At 38.4% G+C, this 18,109-nt stretch overlaps 1 protein-coding gene across 1 annotated transcript in view; it reads left to right on the top strand.

The window, feature by feature from the left end:
- LOC134653946 (uncharacterized) overlaps positions 1–17,598 on the top strand; it is a 68,356-nt gene extending 50,758 nt beyond the window's left edge. Inside the window, exons 3-9 of the mRNA XM_063509316.1 lie at positions 2,408–2,568; positions 3,692–3,794; positions 9,413–9,604; positions 11,371–11,526; positions 13,941–14,071; positions 16,491–16,703; positions 17,295–17,598. Of these exons, the coding sequence (XP_063365386.1) occupies positions 2,408–2,568; positions 3,692–3,794; positions 9,413–9,604; positions 11,371–11,526; positions 13,941–14,071; positions 16,491–16,703; positions 17,295–17,501 (1,163 nt within the window). The 3' untranslated portion in view covers positions 17,502–17,598. The remainder of the gene's footprint in view (positions 1–2,407; positions 2,569–3,691; positions 3,795–9,412; positions 9,605–11,370; positions 11,527–13,940; positions 14,072–16,490; positions 16,704–17,294) is intronic.
- Positions 17,599–18,109: the final 511 nt, after the last annotated feature.

Raw genomic sequence — 18,109 nt, 5'->3', positions numbered from 1 at the left:
TTTTTTTCCTCTTTTCCTTAATTTTAATTGTTTTCCTCTAAATATTTTCAACTCCTTGTTAGCGCAGGTAGGCAATTATGGCTGTTTGCGGCAAAGCAGCTAATAAGCCTTATCACAGTACCCGCAGCCGCGAAACGCTTTTAATTAGAAAAAAGTGGGCGCCTTTTCTGTGTTGCCTTTTTATTTTTGCTTAAAATTCCGAGTGTTTACAACTTCATACGTGCGCTTAAAAATTCTAGCTATAAATCTGATTCCGTCAGGCCAGTGGAGATTTACCTTTAAAATATTTATTTACTTAGCACTTAGGTACCTATATGTCAAACATTTTATAGTCCTCGTGATCCTGAGTAGAAATACCTAACCCAAAAGATGATGGATTTTCGAAAAAAATAAGTAAATGGAGTACACTTTTAAGTGAAAATGCCCAGGTACAGTGTGACTGTACCTAGCCACTGTATTGTTTTTCCATACATTGTACGCTGGTGCCATTAAATCCAGACTGACCTGCCATAAACCAGGTTACGACGCTTCGCTTTATTGTACTGGCTTTAGTTTGTCCATAAAACTTTAATTGTTCGCCTCTTGCAGTTTTAATAGAGATCGTGAGATATTTTTTCACATTGACTTATATTATAAAGACGGGCACTAAGAATGGTGCGAGTTCAGCGGTGTCACTCATGAATTCGTGCCAATCGTGCAGTCTAACGCAACTAGTTGCGAGTGTTGCGACCTATCGCGCGCGTGATGTGAACTCGACAGCCAATGGCGTTATGTCGTTATAGACTGCACGATTGGTTCGAATTCGTGTGCGTGACACCGCTGTACCTACTGACTGGCACCATTGTTAGTGCTCTTAACACCGTCCGTTAATATTTCCGTTGACATTTGCTGGGTTGTCAATCTTTCCGTGACCACAGCTGGTGCAACTCAGCTGAAACGTCGGAATTTAATATTATATCGCGTTAGACCCGTTTGTGAAATTAAATATGTGTACAAAACGCGCGAGTTTAAAGTCTCCGTACTCCGTCATCCGATTTCGGAAAGAAATCAGACGGATCTAGTGCGTAAATTACCATAGAAATAGTTCTACGGCTACTTCGGACCATATTTTCACGGATTCGGATCAGATTCGGATCGGACGTAGTGCGAAACCGCTCTTATAGTGCTCTTAAGGCCCATGTTTACGAAGTAATACCTATATAAGTCAATGGTTTTTCAAGTCAAGAAGTCCGTCGTAAGATGACTGGAGCGCTAATATGATTGGGGGCTCATTTGACTTGACAAATTGACAGATGTAACCTTACATTACCGTGTGTCTATAAAACTAAAGTATGTATAAAATATTGTCCTTTTATTATTTACTAGCGTCCCGCCCCGGCTTCGCACGGGTTAACAAATTACACATAAACCTTCCTCTTGAATCACTTCTATCTATTAAAAACCGCATCAAAATCCGTTGCGTAGTTTTAAAGATCTAAGCATACATAGGGGCAGACAGACATCGGGAAGCGACTTTGTTTTATACTATGTAGTGATAGTGATTAAACAAGACTGTTTCCTGACTTTAGTCACAGAATAATTAATAGTATTATCATACAGAACGACCACGCACCGCCCCGCCCGCCGCCCCGACTCGCATTACCTCGCCCCGTGCTCGCCCCGCGACATGAATTTGGCGGACTTCTGGCGGTCTAGCATGAGTTGCGTTCTCGTGCGCGAGCCCATACTTGAAGTCGCGCTATAGATGTATGGAGTCGCGCACGAGAACGCAACTCATGCTAGACCGTCTGGCGTACTCTCAGTAAAACGACTTACCCACACATACACAATGACGCGTGTATAGACGTGCCGCGCACACATATAAACGCAAATGATTTTTGATGTATGGCGTGTCCGCCCGGTGCTTTAGTTGTGCGTTAGTTTCTTGCTTAGTAACAAAGACTGTCGTAACGTCATTAGGTAATCTAAACCGTGGGTAATTATTACTATCCAAACTTTCATCTTCGTGACAGCATCTCGTACCATTGTCTATACATTGTCTAATAACCGTAATCTTTGAAAGAATTACAGAAATCACATTGCAGCATTGTTAACTACCTACTCAAGTTTAACATCGTTGAAGAATTTATAATGATCAATTTAACTCGCATACAATGTAGGTATGTAATCTTAAGCCGCATTAAAATTACAACTGATCTCAAATTGATCTCATTAAGATTGCCATAAATACGAATGACACGCACTACGAGTGATGCATACATGCAATGCACTTATGAACGTCCAATAAAGCTACACCGCCTCTAACCCTAGACTTCTGCCTCGAGAAGATTTAAACCAGTTGGCGGCGGGTATTCCAATATGGGACCGGCTATAATAATGGAAACTAACCTGCAACATTTGTTTCCAGTTGAAGTGTCCTGCGGCGGGGTGGTCCAGAACAACCTCACGTACTTCATATCCCCTGGTTTCCCGGAGCTCTGGACCGGAGAGAGGGACTGCAGCATCACTGTGGAGAAGACGCACGCCGGCATCATGCAGCTGAGGATCGACTTCGTACACTTTACTATTGTAAGTGAACAACCCCCCTACTTCACCTTCCCCCCCAGGTTTCCCGGAGCTCTGGACCGGAGAGAGGGACTGCAGCATCACTGTGGAGAAGACGCACGCCGGCATCATGCAGCTGAAGATCGACTTCGTACACTTTACTATTGTAAGTGAACAACCCCTTTACTTCACCTTCCCCCCCAGGTTTCCCGGAGCTCTGGAGCGGGGAGAGCGATTGCAGCATCACTGTGGAGAAGACGCATGCCGGCATCATGCAGTTGAGGATCGACTTCGTACACTTTACTATTGTAAGTGAACAACCCCCCTACTTCACCTTCCCCCCCAGGTTTCCCGGAGCTCTGGACCGGAGAGAGGGACTGCAGCATCACTGTGGAGAAGACGCACGCCGGCATCATGCAGCTGAAGATCGACTTCGTACATTTTACTATTGTAAGTGAACAACCCCCCTACTCCTCCCGGTTTCCCGGAGCTCTGGACCGGGGAGAGGGATTGCAGCATCCATGCAGTTGAGGATCGACTTCGTACATTTTACAATTTGTAAGTTGTACTGTTTAGGGGCTATTCATAAAATTACGTCATTTCAAATTGGGGGAGCGGGGGGGGGGTCAAAAATCGTCAAAAATAGGATCTCGAAATCGGAACTATTCTACGTATCCCTACTAATATTAAAAATGCGAAATAATGTAAAAAAAAAAAAAAACGTTTATTCAGAAATCTTGCTTACAACTAATTACATATATTCTTCCGCCAAACCACAGAGTGGTTTGTTGGCAAACGAGGCTCCTTTATGTTTATGCAAGCTAGGTAGTTGACAGGTAACTTAAACTTAGGTATCTACTTAACCCTTTACCGCATGCGGAGTCCTATATAGCAACTATCAAAGTTAATTTTTAAACAAATACTTTTTATTTATGACATGAAGTAAGGGGTTAACTTTATATTCTTAGCGTACAGTAAAAAAAAAAATGTAACGTATTATTGACTTAGTATTTTGTTTAATAAAAAATTGCTTAGTTTCTTTTTAAATGTTTGTTTTGTCATCCTTCTGGTCTTTTAATATAATATACGATGTACTTACTCTCATCAAGATGGTGACAGTGTCCTCTATTGTTTTTGAAATGTGCAGGGCCAACCCAACCGGCTGACAGGGGAGTGCGACGAGGACGTCATGAGCGTGGGCGAGGGAGACAACGAATTCAGGATCTGTGGACAAAACCATGGCCAGCACAGTACGTAGCTACTTTTTCGCGATTTCGGGGTTGGTCCCACAGTAAAATTTGCTCAGTATAATCCCAAAACCTCCCTGGCAACGGGAATGCAGTTATTTTTAGTCACCATGTACGATAAAGCTACCTGTTTTCGGTTTGTTCCTGGTTCGTCGTATTCCTGTTTCGTCGGATTCCTGATTCGTCGTATTTTTGTTTTGTCGGAATTATATACATATAATTAAATATGTCGTGCAGTAAACCAGTATTTACTAAATATGAAGATTTAATGTAATCACCAGTGATCGTACTTTTTCTAGCATACGTACGAAACAAGAATACGACGAATCAGGAATCCGACGAAACAGTAATACGACGAAACAGGAATACGACGAACCAGGAATAAACCCTGTTTTCGCTGGTGTTGAGTGTAGAACCCAATTACCATCGTAAATGCAACGTAAACATGGCACGTCTGCAGTTGTTGCAAGTAGCTCAGAAATGCACGTTTCGTTGCATAGAATATTCTAGCTCAGCCTGAGATGAATATTCTGATCGAAAGGCAAATCGCAGATCTCACTCACTAGATGAGGCATTCCACAATCAGGTCTACTTTGTCGGGGATGTGACGCGTGTGGCAGCTACCTTAATAACATGTAGAAATTTGTAATATATTATATACCGTTAAATTTAAAGCTAAGATATCAAACATGATCTCATACTAGAAAATTTTCACACATATGTATGTAGATTTAAGTACTTTTTTAGCGAAATAAACATTTTTAAATTTTTTTATACGTTATCAGGTCAAATATCTCCTTCTTAGCTTTTATTGCGGTGGGGGACAGAATGCTTATGCATGCCGCCGGCCCGTACCGGACGGTTATGTCTGTAAGGTGTGGCGTCAATGATACAACTGTTGGTGTCTAAATACGAATATCTTCCCTTAAACTAACGCGTACATGCTATTATATACTACCACTACGTACGTGTGTGGGTGAGGCATAGTACACATACTACACCTCCCCCCTTGAAGAAAAAAAAATGATTAAAATATAAAACTTAATCTATTTTTTTTTACGTAAGCATTGAATACATTGTAGTAAAACAATTATTACAAAAAAAAGGATTGTACATGAAAACAATCAAAGCAGTAGATAAATTCAAATTTAAAAGAAAATTAGACACAGATGAAATTAATGTGCTTATTAAATCAAAACAATTTAACTTACAATCAAAACATACAATTGATATCAAAATTATGGCATAAAAATTTATAATATAAGAATATATTTATGAATGCCTTGATGACGAATCGAACCAATTTATTTTAATTACCGTTATATAACTTACTCTATGAAATATACCTACTTAAATACACAAAATAACTTCATTTACTTATTTATAAAATATATATTAAAATTAATGATAAACAAAATTTATTAAAAAAAAACTACTAATATGTATGTTAACTCTAATAAAAATAAAAACACAAAAAAAAGATAAACACTTAAAAACTACACTAGACATATTTTATGAACTAAATTCAAAAATTACAAGAACTATTTCCAAATTTGGTAGTGTATTCGTCAATACAATTCGTTTCTTCGTCCTTTTAAGTCTTACTTAGTTACAAACATAGGTTTGTTACTCGTCATTGGTACCTTATAATATCATTTCTAATTTTTTATTGTACATTATCAGTTCCTTGCAAGTTATTTTATTATGACGTCATTCATTTAAATATATTTTCTTTGTTTTATTTAATTTAACTTATTCATTTATAGTGGCATCTTTTATGCTTCACTGAAATCAAAGATCAAGGGTACGCAACGCTTTTACATACGTGGTCGGCCGACCTTACTATAATTATTTATTTATTTGCTCAGGATACAAGGATATTTATTTTTAAGCGCGCACACATACTATTTATTTATTCATACAGGCAGTTCTTTTAACACATCCATACATAATATCATTCCGTGTGTCCAAGGAGTCTCCACGATTGATACTCGACCGAATCATGGTCAGACGTCCAAGGATTCCGTGCCTGCCTTGTATCCTGGCGTACCCTTGCTAACCTAATCGCTCAAGGCCGCCTCTCGGGCCACCGAAGATGCGATAGGTACATAATTATTTATTTTTCAATGACTTTCTTTCATTTCCCACTCACAATAAACCAACACTCAAAATGCAACCACATAATAACTCAAACACCATGAATACTTTAACATATAAGAATTTCAGCAACTCTTAGTTGATCAGGCTAATCGTTCTTTGAAACACTTACGTGTTTAAGTTTTCCCATACACTCACACCACTTTTCCAATAACATACAAATTCCATTTTACTAATAATACAATCGACAACCATGCTAACCATTATTTCACATTCCTTACCTTTCTTAAACTTACCACAAACATTCATTTACTAACATTTATACGAAACTTGCGCTCTTTAAATTCTTAAAAACCAACGTTAAATCTTTTCCTAAACAAGCCCATACCTACAATACCACAGATCTTCTTTGCAATACCACTATTTACTTTAAAAGTCATAATATCCATAATTATAATACTTGGTCATTATTTTCTTTGTTAAATATGTCAGATCCGTGAATTAAAAAAAGTCTTGTCCGATACAATTGTAACTCGCTATCATAAAAAAAAACACAATTCGAATTCTAATTAAAAATAAAGTACTTATGGTTAAAAGTCGGTACTGACATACATTTATATTTTAAGATCTGAGATTTGAAATATTTTAATTATTACTTACTACTTATTCTTTCAATTTAATATCATTACAATAATGTTTAAGTAATCTAAATCAGTGCACAAACTATGAAATTAGAGATGAAATAACAGACGCCGCATACCGATCCCTTTAAGGAGTGCACGCGCCGCCGTTATGTTATGTGCCATATTTGTAAGTTATAAGGAATAAAAGCATGTCATTTTACTAAGTATAAGATATATGAAATTTAATAAAACGAAACTATCACATGTATGTATTTTAGACCACCCATATATTATGGTTTTGTCATCAAGCGGCACAGTTATACTTACTAAAATAGGATTTTATTCAATAGTCACATTAAAAAACTAACATACGGACCTTTAATATAAAGTCCAACAAAAACGTTAAAATGTAGGTATCTATTATTAAAAAAAAATTGAACTATGGAGCTAACATAAAAAATAAACAATTAAAATAATTAAATGTCCCTTTTTGTACGGCATAGCACTAAACTACACTTATCACTTTATCGTTTTTCCACACACCAACCTACTCTTTCCTTGTAGTCCCTGGACCTCCAGACGCCACACTCGACCAAGGACACCAACAACTCCCTGCTGCAAACCATCATTACTAGCTTTGCCCCCGTCAGCATTTTACTTTTTATTGGAGTCTTTCTGTTGAAGTATCAAAACTGTCCACTTTTACCGTTTTTATGATACTAATCCGCAATAAAGTCATCCACCAATGTTTTACAACAACCTTCCGCGTGTAGAGTTCGTTTTAAATAATATGTATCTAGTCCTGGCAATTACTGTCCAATTATGCACGATTTTAATATATTCACTTATCCCATTTTCACTTTGTTCTGATTTAATCACAAATGTCCGATACAATTTTGTTTAACATAGTCCTTCAGCTTAAAATTTTGATTTTTGTCCACGTCCTTGACTGGCAAGCGCAGCGCGCTGCCAGTGCAGCGTGAGGCCGCACTGGCAGGATCGCCATGTAAGGTGTGGCGTCAATGATACAACTGTTGGTGTCTAAATACGAATATCTTCCCTTAAACTAACGCGTACATGCTATTATATACTACCACTACGTACGTGTGTGGGTGAGGCATAGTACACATACTACATGTCCGACACAACTGGGAATGGTGCCCAGCCGGCTACCTACGGACTAAAAATGTATTTATAGTCTGTCAAACTGGATATGTCAGTAGCAATGTAAAGCAAACTAATGTATGGAATTTATAACACATAATGTGGAGTCTACGGGAGGCAGTCTACAGCTGGTCTAGACGATATTGTAACCTAGTTAATTATGTTTCCAATTCGTCGGTGCGAATAATAAAATCGCTATGTGTTTTTTTACGATTTTTTGATTGTGGCATATTTTAATTGATTTTTCAATTTCCCGTCGACCTATATCAATATTTTTTTTATATCTATACTAGTTTTGAAAATAACTAACAAAATTTGTACAAAAAAATAGCTATGTGATTTTTTTTGCACATAATGAAATTAAATGCCTTGTTTTCCGTCGAGGGTGATGGCGAAAATGTTGCACATGGCGATTTATGGACCCTAAAATCCGCTATGTAGCATTTTTCGTGCTACGTTACTTTGGCAACAAATCGCTATGTGTAAACTTTACACATGACGATTTTAAGTGAACCAAATTAAAGTCGCTATGTATCAAAATTCTGGTTAAAATAATTTATATTGTGAAAATTTACGAAAAAAACTGTTTATTTTCTGCATAAGTATCATGTAAAAACCAATGATCTACCACAAAAAAAATACAGGTGCAACAAATATATTACAAACAGGAAAATAAACAGTTTTTTTTTAGGGTTCCGTAGCCAAATGGCAAAAAACGGAACCCTTATAGATTCATCATGTCTGTCTGTCTGTCTGTCTGTCTGTCCGTCTGTCTGTCCGTCCGTATGTCACAGCCACTTTTCTCCGAAACTATAAGAACTATACTGTTGAAACTTGGTAAGTAGATGTATTCTGTGAACCGCATTAAGATTTTCACACAAAAATAAAAAAAAAAACAATAAATTTTTGGGGTTCCCCATACTTCGAACTGAAACTCAAAATTTTTTTTTTCATCAAACCCATACGTGTGGGGTATCTATGGATAGGTCTTCAAAAATGATATTGAGGTTTCTAATATCATTTTTTTCTAAACTGAATAGTTTGCGCGAGAGACACTTCCAAAGTGGTAAAATGTGTGTCCCCCCCCTAACTTCTAAAATAAGAGAATGATAAAACTAAAAAAAATATATGATGTACATTACCATGTAAACTTCCACCGAAAATTGGTTTGAACGAGATCTAGCAAGTAGTTTTTTTTTAATACGTCATAAATCGCCTAAATACGGAACCCTTCATGGGCGAGTCCGACTCGCACTTGGCCGCTTTTTTTTGTCTCCTGTAAAGTAGCTAAAAAATACATGGCGATTTTTTTATTCGCACCGACGAATTACTAATAACGACATAACTCGAATGGGATTATTCCACGATTATTTCCAATAGTGTTGTTTCTTATACCTACATACATTTACCGAGACTGCCCTTAAGGCATACTACGCATATGCCTACTCTAGGTTATCCTTCGGTCTTGTGTTGTGGGGAAATAGTAGTGAAGTTGTACAATTTTTATACTACAAAAAAAATACTATTAGTGATTATTGATTGACTATAAAGTAGATTTTAGTATACTTTATTTTATTAAGCTCCAGATACTCACGCTCTGCCTCGATGTAAAGTCGACTGCAGTGATAACTGACCCCCTCTATAGAAATTTGTTTGGTGGGGTCAAATATCTCTGCAACATAATATATCGATCTTTATTCGCTACTAGACAGTAAAAAAAGTGCTGATTATTTCCAGTATACTACACTCTATCAACAACCAGCGAAAAACATGACCTCGACGACGAGCTGCCCTCATCAGCGTCGACCAAAATCACAGTGCGCATGCGCGGGAGTGACATGCCCAGACTTTGGTTGCTACGGCTCGCGCAGATGCCTCTAGCTCATTCTGCACCACACGATTGTAGACAGTATTACACGAGCAATAACGGTGAGTTTGCTTTAATGATAATATGTGGTGTACATTGAGCCAAATGTACACAATGAACCAGACTCTTTAAGTACAGTCTGTATGGCGGGAGTGACATGCCCAGACTTTGGTTGCTACGGCTCGCGCAGATGCCTCTAGCTCATTCTGCACCACACGATTGTAGACAGTATTACACGAGCAATAACGGTGAGTTTGCTTTGATGGTAATATGTGGTGTACATTGAGCCACATGTACACAATGAACCAGTCTCTTTTTCTAGCTCATTCTGCGCCGCATGATTGTAGGCAGTATTACACGGGGAATAACGGTGAGTTTGCTTTAGCATTAATATGTGGTGTATATTGAGCCACATGTCTCTAGTCGTGGCATATAGCTAAATCTATCCATGAAATCCCAGTGGCACCAAAAAGAGATATCCTGCGTATACATATCATATTTTTGCCACGCCAGCCTTAAAGTTTAAAATGTAATAAATCGGTTTTCAAGTCAGTCAAATATCAACCATAACAATGATGTATAAAGTCTAAAATCAGCTAACGTATTACGTTACTTGTGTGCTTTTGTTTTGCGCGCGCGTTCTAACACATGCAAGTAATTTTTCGAAGCGCTTACATGTTTAAATTAGCAATTTTTTCAGGTTATGTTAGCAATAAATTATTTACGCAGGCGTTTCATATGACTTGATTAAAGCAAGCTAACACCGTCGTTAGTGAGCTGGAAATGTAAGCTAGGTACTGCGTTTTAAATAATTTGTAAATAAAAATAATAATCGTAATTCGGTTTTCGTTATCGCCATTTGTCCAATGTTACTATAATACGGGTTGGTCAAAACTTACGTTGAGAATTTAAAAAAAAAACATTTTTTTTATGTATTTCCCTAAAAAAATGAAGTATCGTCAAAATATCCTCCTTTAGCTTTCATGCACAAACGCATTTGTTGTGTTGTTTTGTTTCATTTATAAAGTATTGTATAAAGTGCATTCTTTCACAATCTTGTATTCGATGATGACGTTCATATATTACCTATTGCGGAAAGTTTCCAAAAGTTTGGAAAAGTTCTCGGAATTTTCAGGATCACATAAAACAAAGGAAACTTTAATTTTAATGGAAAATTTCGATTCCCTTACAAAAAAAGATCCGAAATATTTCCATGTGGAAATTTCGTAGTTCTGGAAACTTTCCGACGGCACGTCATTAACTTCATAGACGAGAAACTCGTACCGTGTGAAAGGCCCTTAAGATTTTTATCTCAACTCTCAAGAACTCTCGTGCTACATTGGTCGGATGAAATCAAATCTCATTGTTGAGTGCTACTTCTGGAGTATGATGGATTTAAAATATAAATAACAGCGACTTGTGATTGAACATATACTTTTGAACCGAGGACTTTATTTTTATACATTTTCTATGTAGAAACTTTGCAATTTTGGGAACTTTCCGACGGCACAGTTCGGGCACACTCTTGGCCGATGTTCTTTTAACGGGATCCCTTTGTTTCCAATAAAGTTTTAAGTCATAATGTATAGTTTGTCATATTATCATTAGTCATAAAACTGAAACCGTTAACTTTCAGGATTTTCGTAAGGTTATCTTATAGATAGGTTAGGTTAGGTTTGTTTTATGGCAATCCTGAGAAGTGACGCGTTTCTAAACCAAATGAATTACTTATGACTAACGAAAATGCGGGCAAACAATACGTTATAACTTAAAAACTTTTTGGAAAACAATAGTGACCCTCTTCTAACTGAGAATTGTATGTCCACAGGCACAATAAGGACCTTCAACTACGCCGTGAACGGGAGACATTTGGCGAACCACGAGTACAGAGCGTGCATAAGACGTAACTCTGGGATATGCTCCGTCAGATACACCCCGTGTGACAACCGGTCTTTTAGGATAGGAGGCGCGCAGCAGGTAGACGGTAAGATACTTTTTTATCATCTTAGAGCAGGGGCCCGTTTTTCAAAAGCTTGTAACTAGTAATACAAGTGGAAGTCCCTTTCTAACAAAAGCTGTCAAAAAGTGGCATCCGCTTGTATTACAAGTTACAAGCTTTTGAGAAACGGGCCCCAGATCATTACGAGTTCAAGCGAACATGCTCTTGATATACAGTCAGCTGCAGATATAGTTGACCCCCCAACAAACAAATTTCAAAGCACTGCAGCAATCTTGGGTTGCTTACTGATGTAGTCAAAATTACACTCCAATAGTTAATGCACATAACAACAAAATAATAAATAAAGAAAGAGGCTGCCATTTGATATTCCTAGCTAGGGAAAAAAGAACATAATTTGAAACCATTGCTATTTTCCTAAGCCATACCAGAACCGTCAATCAGGTCAGAAGCGCTTCAAATACCAGGAAATTCCAGTGTTCATAAAAGACACCCGACATTTGGCAAAGGAAACGTTAAGCCAACGTTGTTTGCCGTTTCATTGGAGCCTCACCCAATTATCGGCACTTTGTTTTAAGTGAACTATACCTTTCAAAACCTCCTTTCATATCAATCTGATATTTAATAATCGACCTTATTTTGTATTTGAAAATGTTTCATTTTAAAGTATCAAGAGGTTGTTAAGGGCGGTATCAGACGTTATACATTCAAACGTCAATAGTTGGCAAGCAGCCAACGGTACAGTTGGTTACCCCATAGCAGCGAGCCATTTCTGAATCATTTTTGAAAATAAGATTCGTATCAAGTAATAACGTGGTATGTTGATTACGTAATCACGGAATGAAAATATGAGTGCAGATATGAAAGATCCCTTTTTAAAGATTTTCGTAAATAACTCTTAAACGGTGGCCCGTAGCAGGCGTGGCTCACTCCGCGATTTCGTCGCTTTGCTACAGGTAGCTAAAAGTACATCCGTTCCACACCAATTTTGGTGGCTAGCCATAAGCCGCGCGTGGCGCTGTCGCCACCTAGCGGTCATATCTGTGCTGATCGTAACAGACGCGTTTTGTTAGGGAGTGAGTCTACTATTATTTATTCTGTGCCCGTAGCAAAAAATGTTCTATTACAAATCTACATAAAATGTTCTACAAAGATTTAGTGGATTTTTAGTGCCTGGTGACCTTTCAGCTTACATAAGCTTGGAGCCGGGCCCCGGAGGCCTAGGTGGTGCAGGCACTGGCTTCTACGGGCCGGACGGGGCCTACTTGGGTCCAGGGGTCAACACGGGGCCTGGGGCCTCCACCGCTCCCACTCCCGTGTCGGACCTCATGCCAGTGGACACCATGAATGGTTAATTGACCCTAGGTTTTGGGATCCTTGGGGATGGTTCCGTTGTAGAAATGTAGACCCTTGGATTTTAAGGTCCTGATGAATCTTGGGAATTAAAAAATACCATATTACCTAAGATGTCTGTAACCATTCGGTTTCTATAATCAATTATTAATCACAAATAGGTACATAACTAGAATATTTAGAGATAGAAATAAAAGTAATTAATTACATCTAACAAAAATAAAATAAACTACTAACTAAACATATACTAAACTAAAACTACCTAAAAAGTAAAAACCTACAGACCTTTAAATTACAAATATGGACCTTAGACTAATTAAATAACATTGTTAACGTCCACAGTTAAAAGATGATTTCTTCTGGCTTGTAATATTAGGTACTTTATTTTCTCATTAGTTTTTGTCTTATTAGAATCCTAACATACTCCTATCTTGAAATATTATTTTATTCTCTAAGGTATATTTTCCTTTTCTATTCGTAATATAAGTATCGAGTATAGTAAAACCTTAATATTGATACTACTTTAATTTTACCACAGCTTCTAGGTATGTTTAGTTTACTTGTTTCCATATTAATGATTTGCTTAATAGAATAAGAGGCAAATTAAGTCAGTTTAACATAGTTTTCCTCGCATGAATATCTAAAAAAATTACGTAAATAATCTTTATAGCATCATTCTTTTTTTGGCGTAGGAGTCGATAAGATTGCCTATATTTGTTAAGTATAAGCAATTTATGAAAGAGGATTATCGGAAAAATAATTTCTCAGTGTCCAAACTGTTGCGAAGTCTGTAAAGTTTTGATCTTTAATATTGACGGGCATTTTCTACGTAGGCTAAGACAAAAGGTTCGTGCGAATTGCGTTTGTCCTTTGTACCTACCTCAATTTCTGTAATAAGCTGTAACAGACTACCGCACCAAGGTCGCGGTGCGGTGCACGTATCGATAGTATGTAGAAGGTCGCCGTACGTGCGTTAAGGACGCAGCTATAAGTTACAGCGAGAAAGAGATATTTTGACGTCAACAATTAAAGTGCTTACTACTGTTGCTACGTAATTATAAAATGTCTAATCTTTGTCAAACCCTCAGATGTGATGGAAGACGAGATGATGCCAGTAAACGAGGTCCAGAACCAGGAGGATGAGATGGAAGGGTCAGGAGCTGATCCTCAGATCGCACCGGCTGTGCAAGCCACGCCTGCACCCAGTATGGCTTCCAGGGTATGAACTATTATAAACCATTTGATTATTTGTTATTGCAATCACTGAGTTTAATGAAAGATAGGCAGATGTCAGTAAAATAAAACTTTGATTTCATGGCAATACCTCGTGTTTAAGACCTCGGCCTAAGCCTAAGGCACAGAATAAGTAATAGTATTATCATACAGAACGGACACGCACCGCCCCGCCCCGATTCGAATTGCCTCGCCCGCGATAGGCCGCGACATGAATGTGTGCGTAAGTCGCTCTACTGAGAGCATGTCAGGTTTCCGTCAGAAACTCAATGACGCGTGAACAGACGTGCCGCGCACACATAAAAACGCAAATCATTTTTGATGTATGGCGTGTCCGCCCTGTGCCTAAGGTCCACACGAGGTATTGACATGTAGCAAGTGTCGCGCAGTGCGCCAGTGTTTTTTTTATTTCCTTCTAATTTCCTGGCTTTGAATAAATAAATAAAATAAAATAAATGTATTTTGAACAATAAAAATCCATAGGCGTAACCCAAAAAAACTTATACTTACCTAACTAAATTACAGTTAAATCATGACACTTTATAAAAAATCATGATGTTTTAAGTCCAGTAAATTATAGGAAAATAATAAGAACCTATACTTACCTCAGATATCTCCGATATCTCAAGAGATCCACAGACAAATACACCTCTCAATTCACGTTAAAGTAATAAATTCATTTTATGTTAGTATTATTAGGCGATATAAATCATCGGAGCTAGATCTTTATTATTTGTCTGAAAAGCCTTCGTCTGAATTGTAACTCTATTTCGATTTGCAAATCATGATATTGATTACATTTTAATCTCAGCAAGGTAAACGTACTGGTGCTCGTCGCGGTCCCAGTAAATGTCATCTTGAAACTTAAGTCATTGCCAATAGAGGTGACAGCAGGGTGTCATCTATTGGGCATTAGCATGTCGAGCACTAGTACGTTTACCTTATATCTTCTTCGTAGTTTTATTGTTGCAAGAAGGACGCAATAAAATTAAAATCAAATCAATATCGTATTTTCAAAATCTGAATACGCTACAGATAAATGCTGACAAAAGAGAAAATTCTGTTTATTGGTAACATTTGAAATCTAGAAAATGATGATTTGTATTCGAATATTGAATTTCTTGCTTTATTGCTTTTATTATTCATCGAACTTGGGACTATTGAAAATAGTTATTGAAATAGTATGATATTTTGATCAATATTAATTTTCTTTTTAGGGTTCTGTACCCAAACGGGACCCATTACTAAGGCTCCGTGGTCCGTCCGTCCGTCCGTCCGTCCGTCTGTCACCAGGCTGTATCTCACGAACCGTGATAGCTAGACAGTTGAAATTTTCACAGATGATGTATTTCTGTTGCCGCTATAACAACAAATACTAAAAACAGAATAAAATAAAGATTTAAGTGGGGCTCCCATACAACAAACGTGATTTTTGACCGAAGTTAAGCAACGTCGGGCGGGGTTAGTACTTGGATGGGTGACCGTTTTTTTGCTTGTTTTGCTCTATTTTTTGTTGATGGTGCGGAACCCTCCGTGCGCGAGTCCGACTCGCACTTGGCCGGTTTTATTTCTTGGAGTCGTAATTTGTTGTTCCTTAGACATTAAGTATAAGTATCTGAATTATACACTGAAATAGATATCATACACTAAAGAAAAAGTGACTAAGTCCACCGGTGGCCGAGACGGGAAATCGGGAATCGAACCCGCAGCTAACGTCTTTACCTTACCACTAGCCACCGCATTACGCTTACGCTTTGTGGCCGGGTGGTCTAGTGGTGACGTTAGCCGCGTAACTGGTGGTCTAGTGGTAAGGGCGTTAGCCGCGTAACTGGTGGTCTAGAGGTAAGGACGTTAGCCGCGTAACTGGTGGTCTAGAGGTAAGGACGTTAGCCGCGTAACTGGTGGTCTAGAGGTAAAGACGTTAGCCGCGTAACTGGTGGTCTAGTGGTAAGGACGTTAGCCGCGTAACTGGTGGTCTAGTGGTAAGGACGTTAGCCGCGTAAGCTGAAGACGCGGGTTTGATTCTCGCCTCGGCCACCGGTGGACTACTTAAAAACACAAATCAAAATATTTCATAAAATAATTTGATTTGTATAGTTGTATAAGTGTCTGGTTATTATAATTACATAGAAATACTTATTAAGAATCATAACAACCCTAAAACCCTGAGTTTAAGATACCAAATGATATTCACAACGTAGTTATTTTCGTTATACCTTTATATATTTTATGCATTTAAAATCCTACTTTTCAAATGCCAGCTTATCAGTCCTTTCATACTTTGGTAACATGGCTTTTTAAATTCCACCTAATCATATAATTTATCCCAAAAAACGTCCAAGTAGCCCCTTCTCCAAACCCCATGTTCCAAGTAGCCCCTACCCCTAACCTAACTAACCCCACAGATCTGGAGCTATATTTGGCCCCCCTGGCTCTGGCAGGCCCGCACGCTGTCCTGGCACTGGTCGCCCTATGCTCAACACTACGCGCTGCCTGAAGATGACAGGATCCGGTACACCGGTTATGGGCAGTTCGGGGAGGGGCTGAAGGGGGGTTATGGGAGGCTGCGATGCAGGGACAGGATCACGATTCCGTGTGAGAACGAGTATTTTGTGTCGGTGAGTGGTTTTGATATTTTTGGCAAAATAAGGGTCACCGTAAATTCCAATACAACCACTATATGGGTCACTGTCTCAATATTAATAGGTACCTATTTTTATTTTATTTGTCTGAGCTATGTTTGTCATTTATGAACATAAAAATCATGCCTCAGAAATCTCAGAATTGCATCAATTAAAAAAATAGTCACATCTTAACAAATATATCCAACTATGCTTCTCTGTTTGGTCAAGGTTGACTGGTAAAGAATGCCGTGTGGCATTAAGTCCGTCTTTTGTCACTGTATATTTTTTCTGTGCAAAAAAGTTTAAATAAATAAATATTCAACTAAAGGTGACAGTCCATTTCCAACCGCAGCTGCACTACTGTTCATTTTACTATGGAAATTGACAGTAACACCGACGCGTTCAGTACCAGTAGTGCAGCTGCGGTCAGAAATGGAATGTTATTACCCTTAATCTTCGAATATACTCTTATGTAGTCGTATATCTGAATGTATACGCCACGAATAAATGTCATGATTTTATCTGGTCTATCTTACCCGTTTTATTGGTTCTCTAAGTTTAAACTCTGTTATTTGTCCCCTTCAGAGCTCTGCCCTGATGTCTGGCGTCTGCGACCCCCACCACTGCGGCTCCTCTTTCTGTCCAAACAGAAGTCCTAGGGACTGCCACGTCGACACCTCCATAACGCCCTTCGCAGTGTCCGTGCACTTCGGCCCGCCGTCTTTGAAGCGTAATCCTGAGGAGAACATAGGCGCATGTTTGAGGTATACGCAAGTGCCTTGCGAAGCATGATGTGGATATTTTTGGGCACTTTGGAGCGCTATATTTGAAACTTAATCTTAAAGAGAACATAGGCGCATGTTTGAGCTATACGCAAGTGGCTTGCGAAGCATGAAGTGGACATTTTGGGCACTTTGGATCGTTATCTTTGAAACTTAATCCTGAGGAGAACATAGGCGCTTGTTTGAGGTATACGTAAGTGCCTTGCGAAGCGTGATATTCCTGGCGTTTGCGACTTAAATCATTGCGGCCCCTCCTTCTGTCCCAACAGAAGCCCTAGGGACTACCATGTTGGCACCTCTATAGCGCCCTTCGCAGTGTCCGTACACTTCGGCTGAAACTTAACCTGAAGAGAACATAGGCGCATGTTTAAAAGTATACGCAAGTGGTACTTTGACAGTGGTATTTTCGGCACTTTGGATCGCCATCTTTGAAACTTAACCCTAAGAAAAACAAAGGTGTTGAAGTATACTTGCGCTAGTGCCTTGTGAAACATGTATTGTTACAAAATTAAATTATTTTTTAGCAATTTTTGTGCTCTTAAGGCATTTCCTTGAACCTTTTTTTTACATTAAATATTAGCTGTGGTTCCTATTTGGTAAAATTATTAGATATTTATT

Source organism: Cydia amplana, chromosome 14, assembly GCF_948474715.1.
Source record: "Cydia amplana chromosome 14, ilCydAmpl1.1, whole genome shotgun sequence".
Taxonomy (NCBI): Eukaryota; Metazoa; Arthropoda; class Insecta; order Lepidoptera; family Tortricidae; genus Cydia; species Cydia amplana.
Note: the sequence above shows the minus strand (reverse complement) of the source record. Positions and strands in the feature narration are given on the sequence as shown.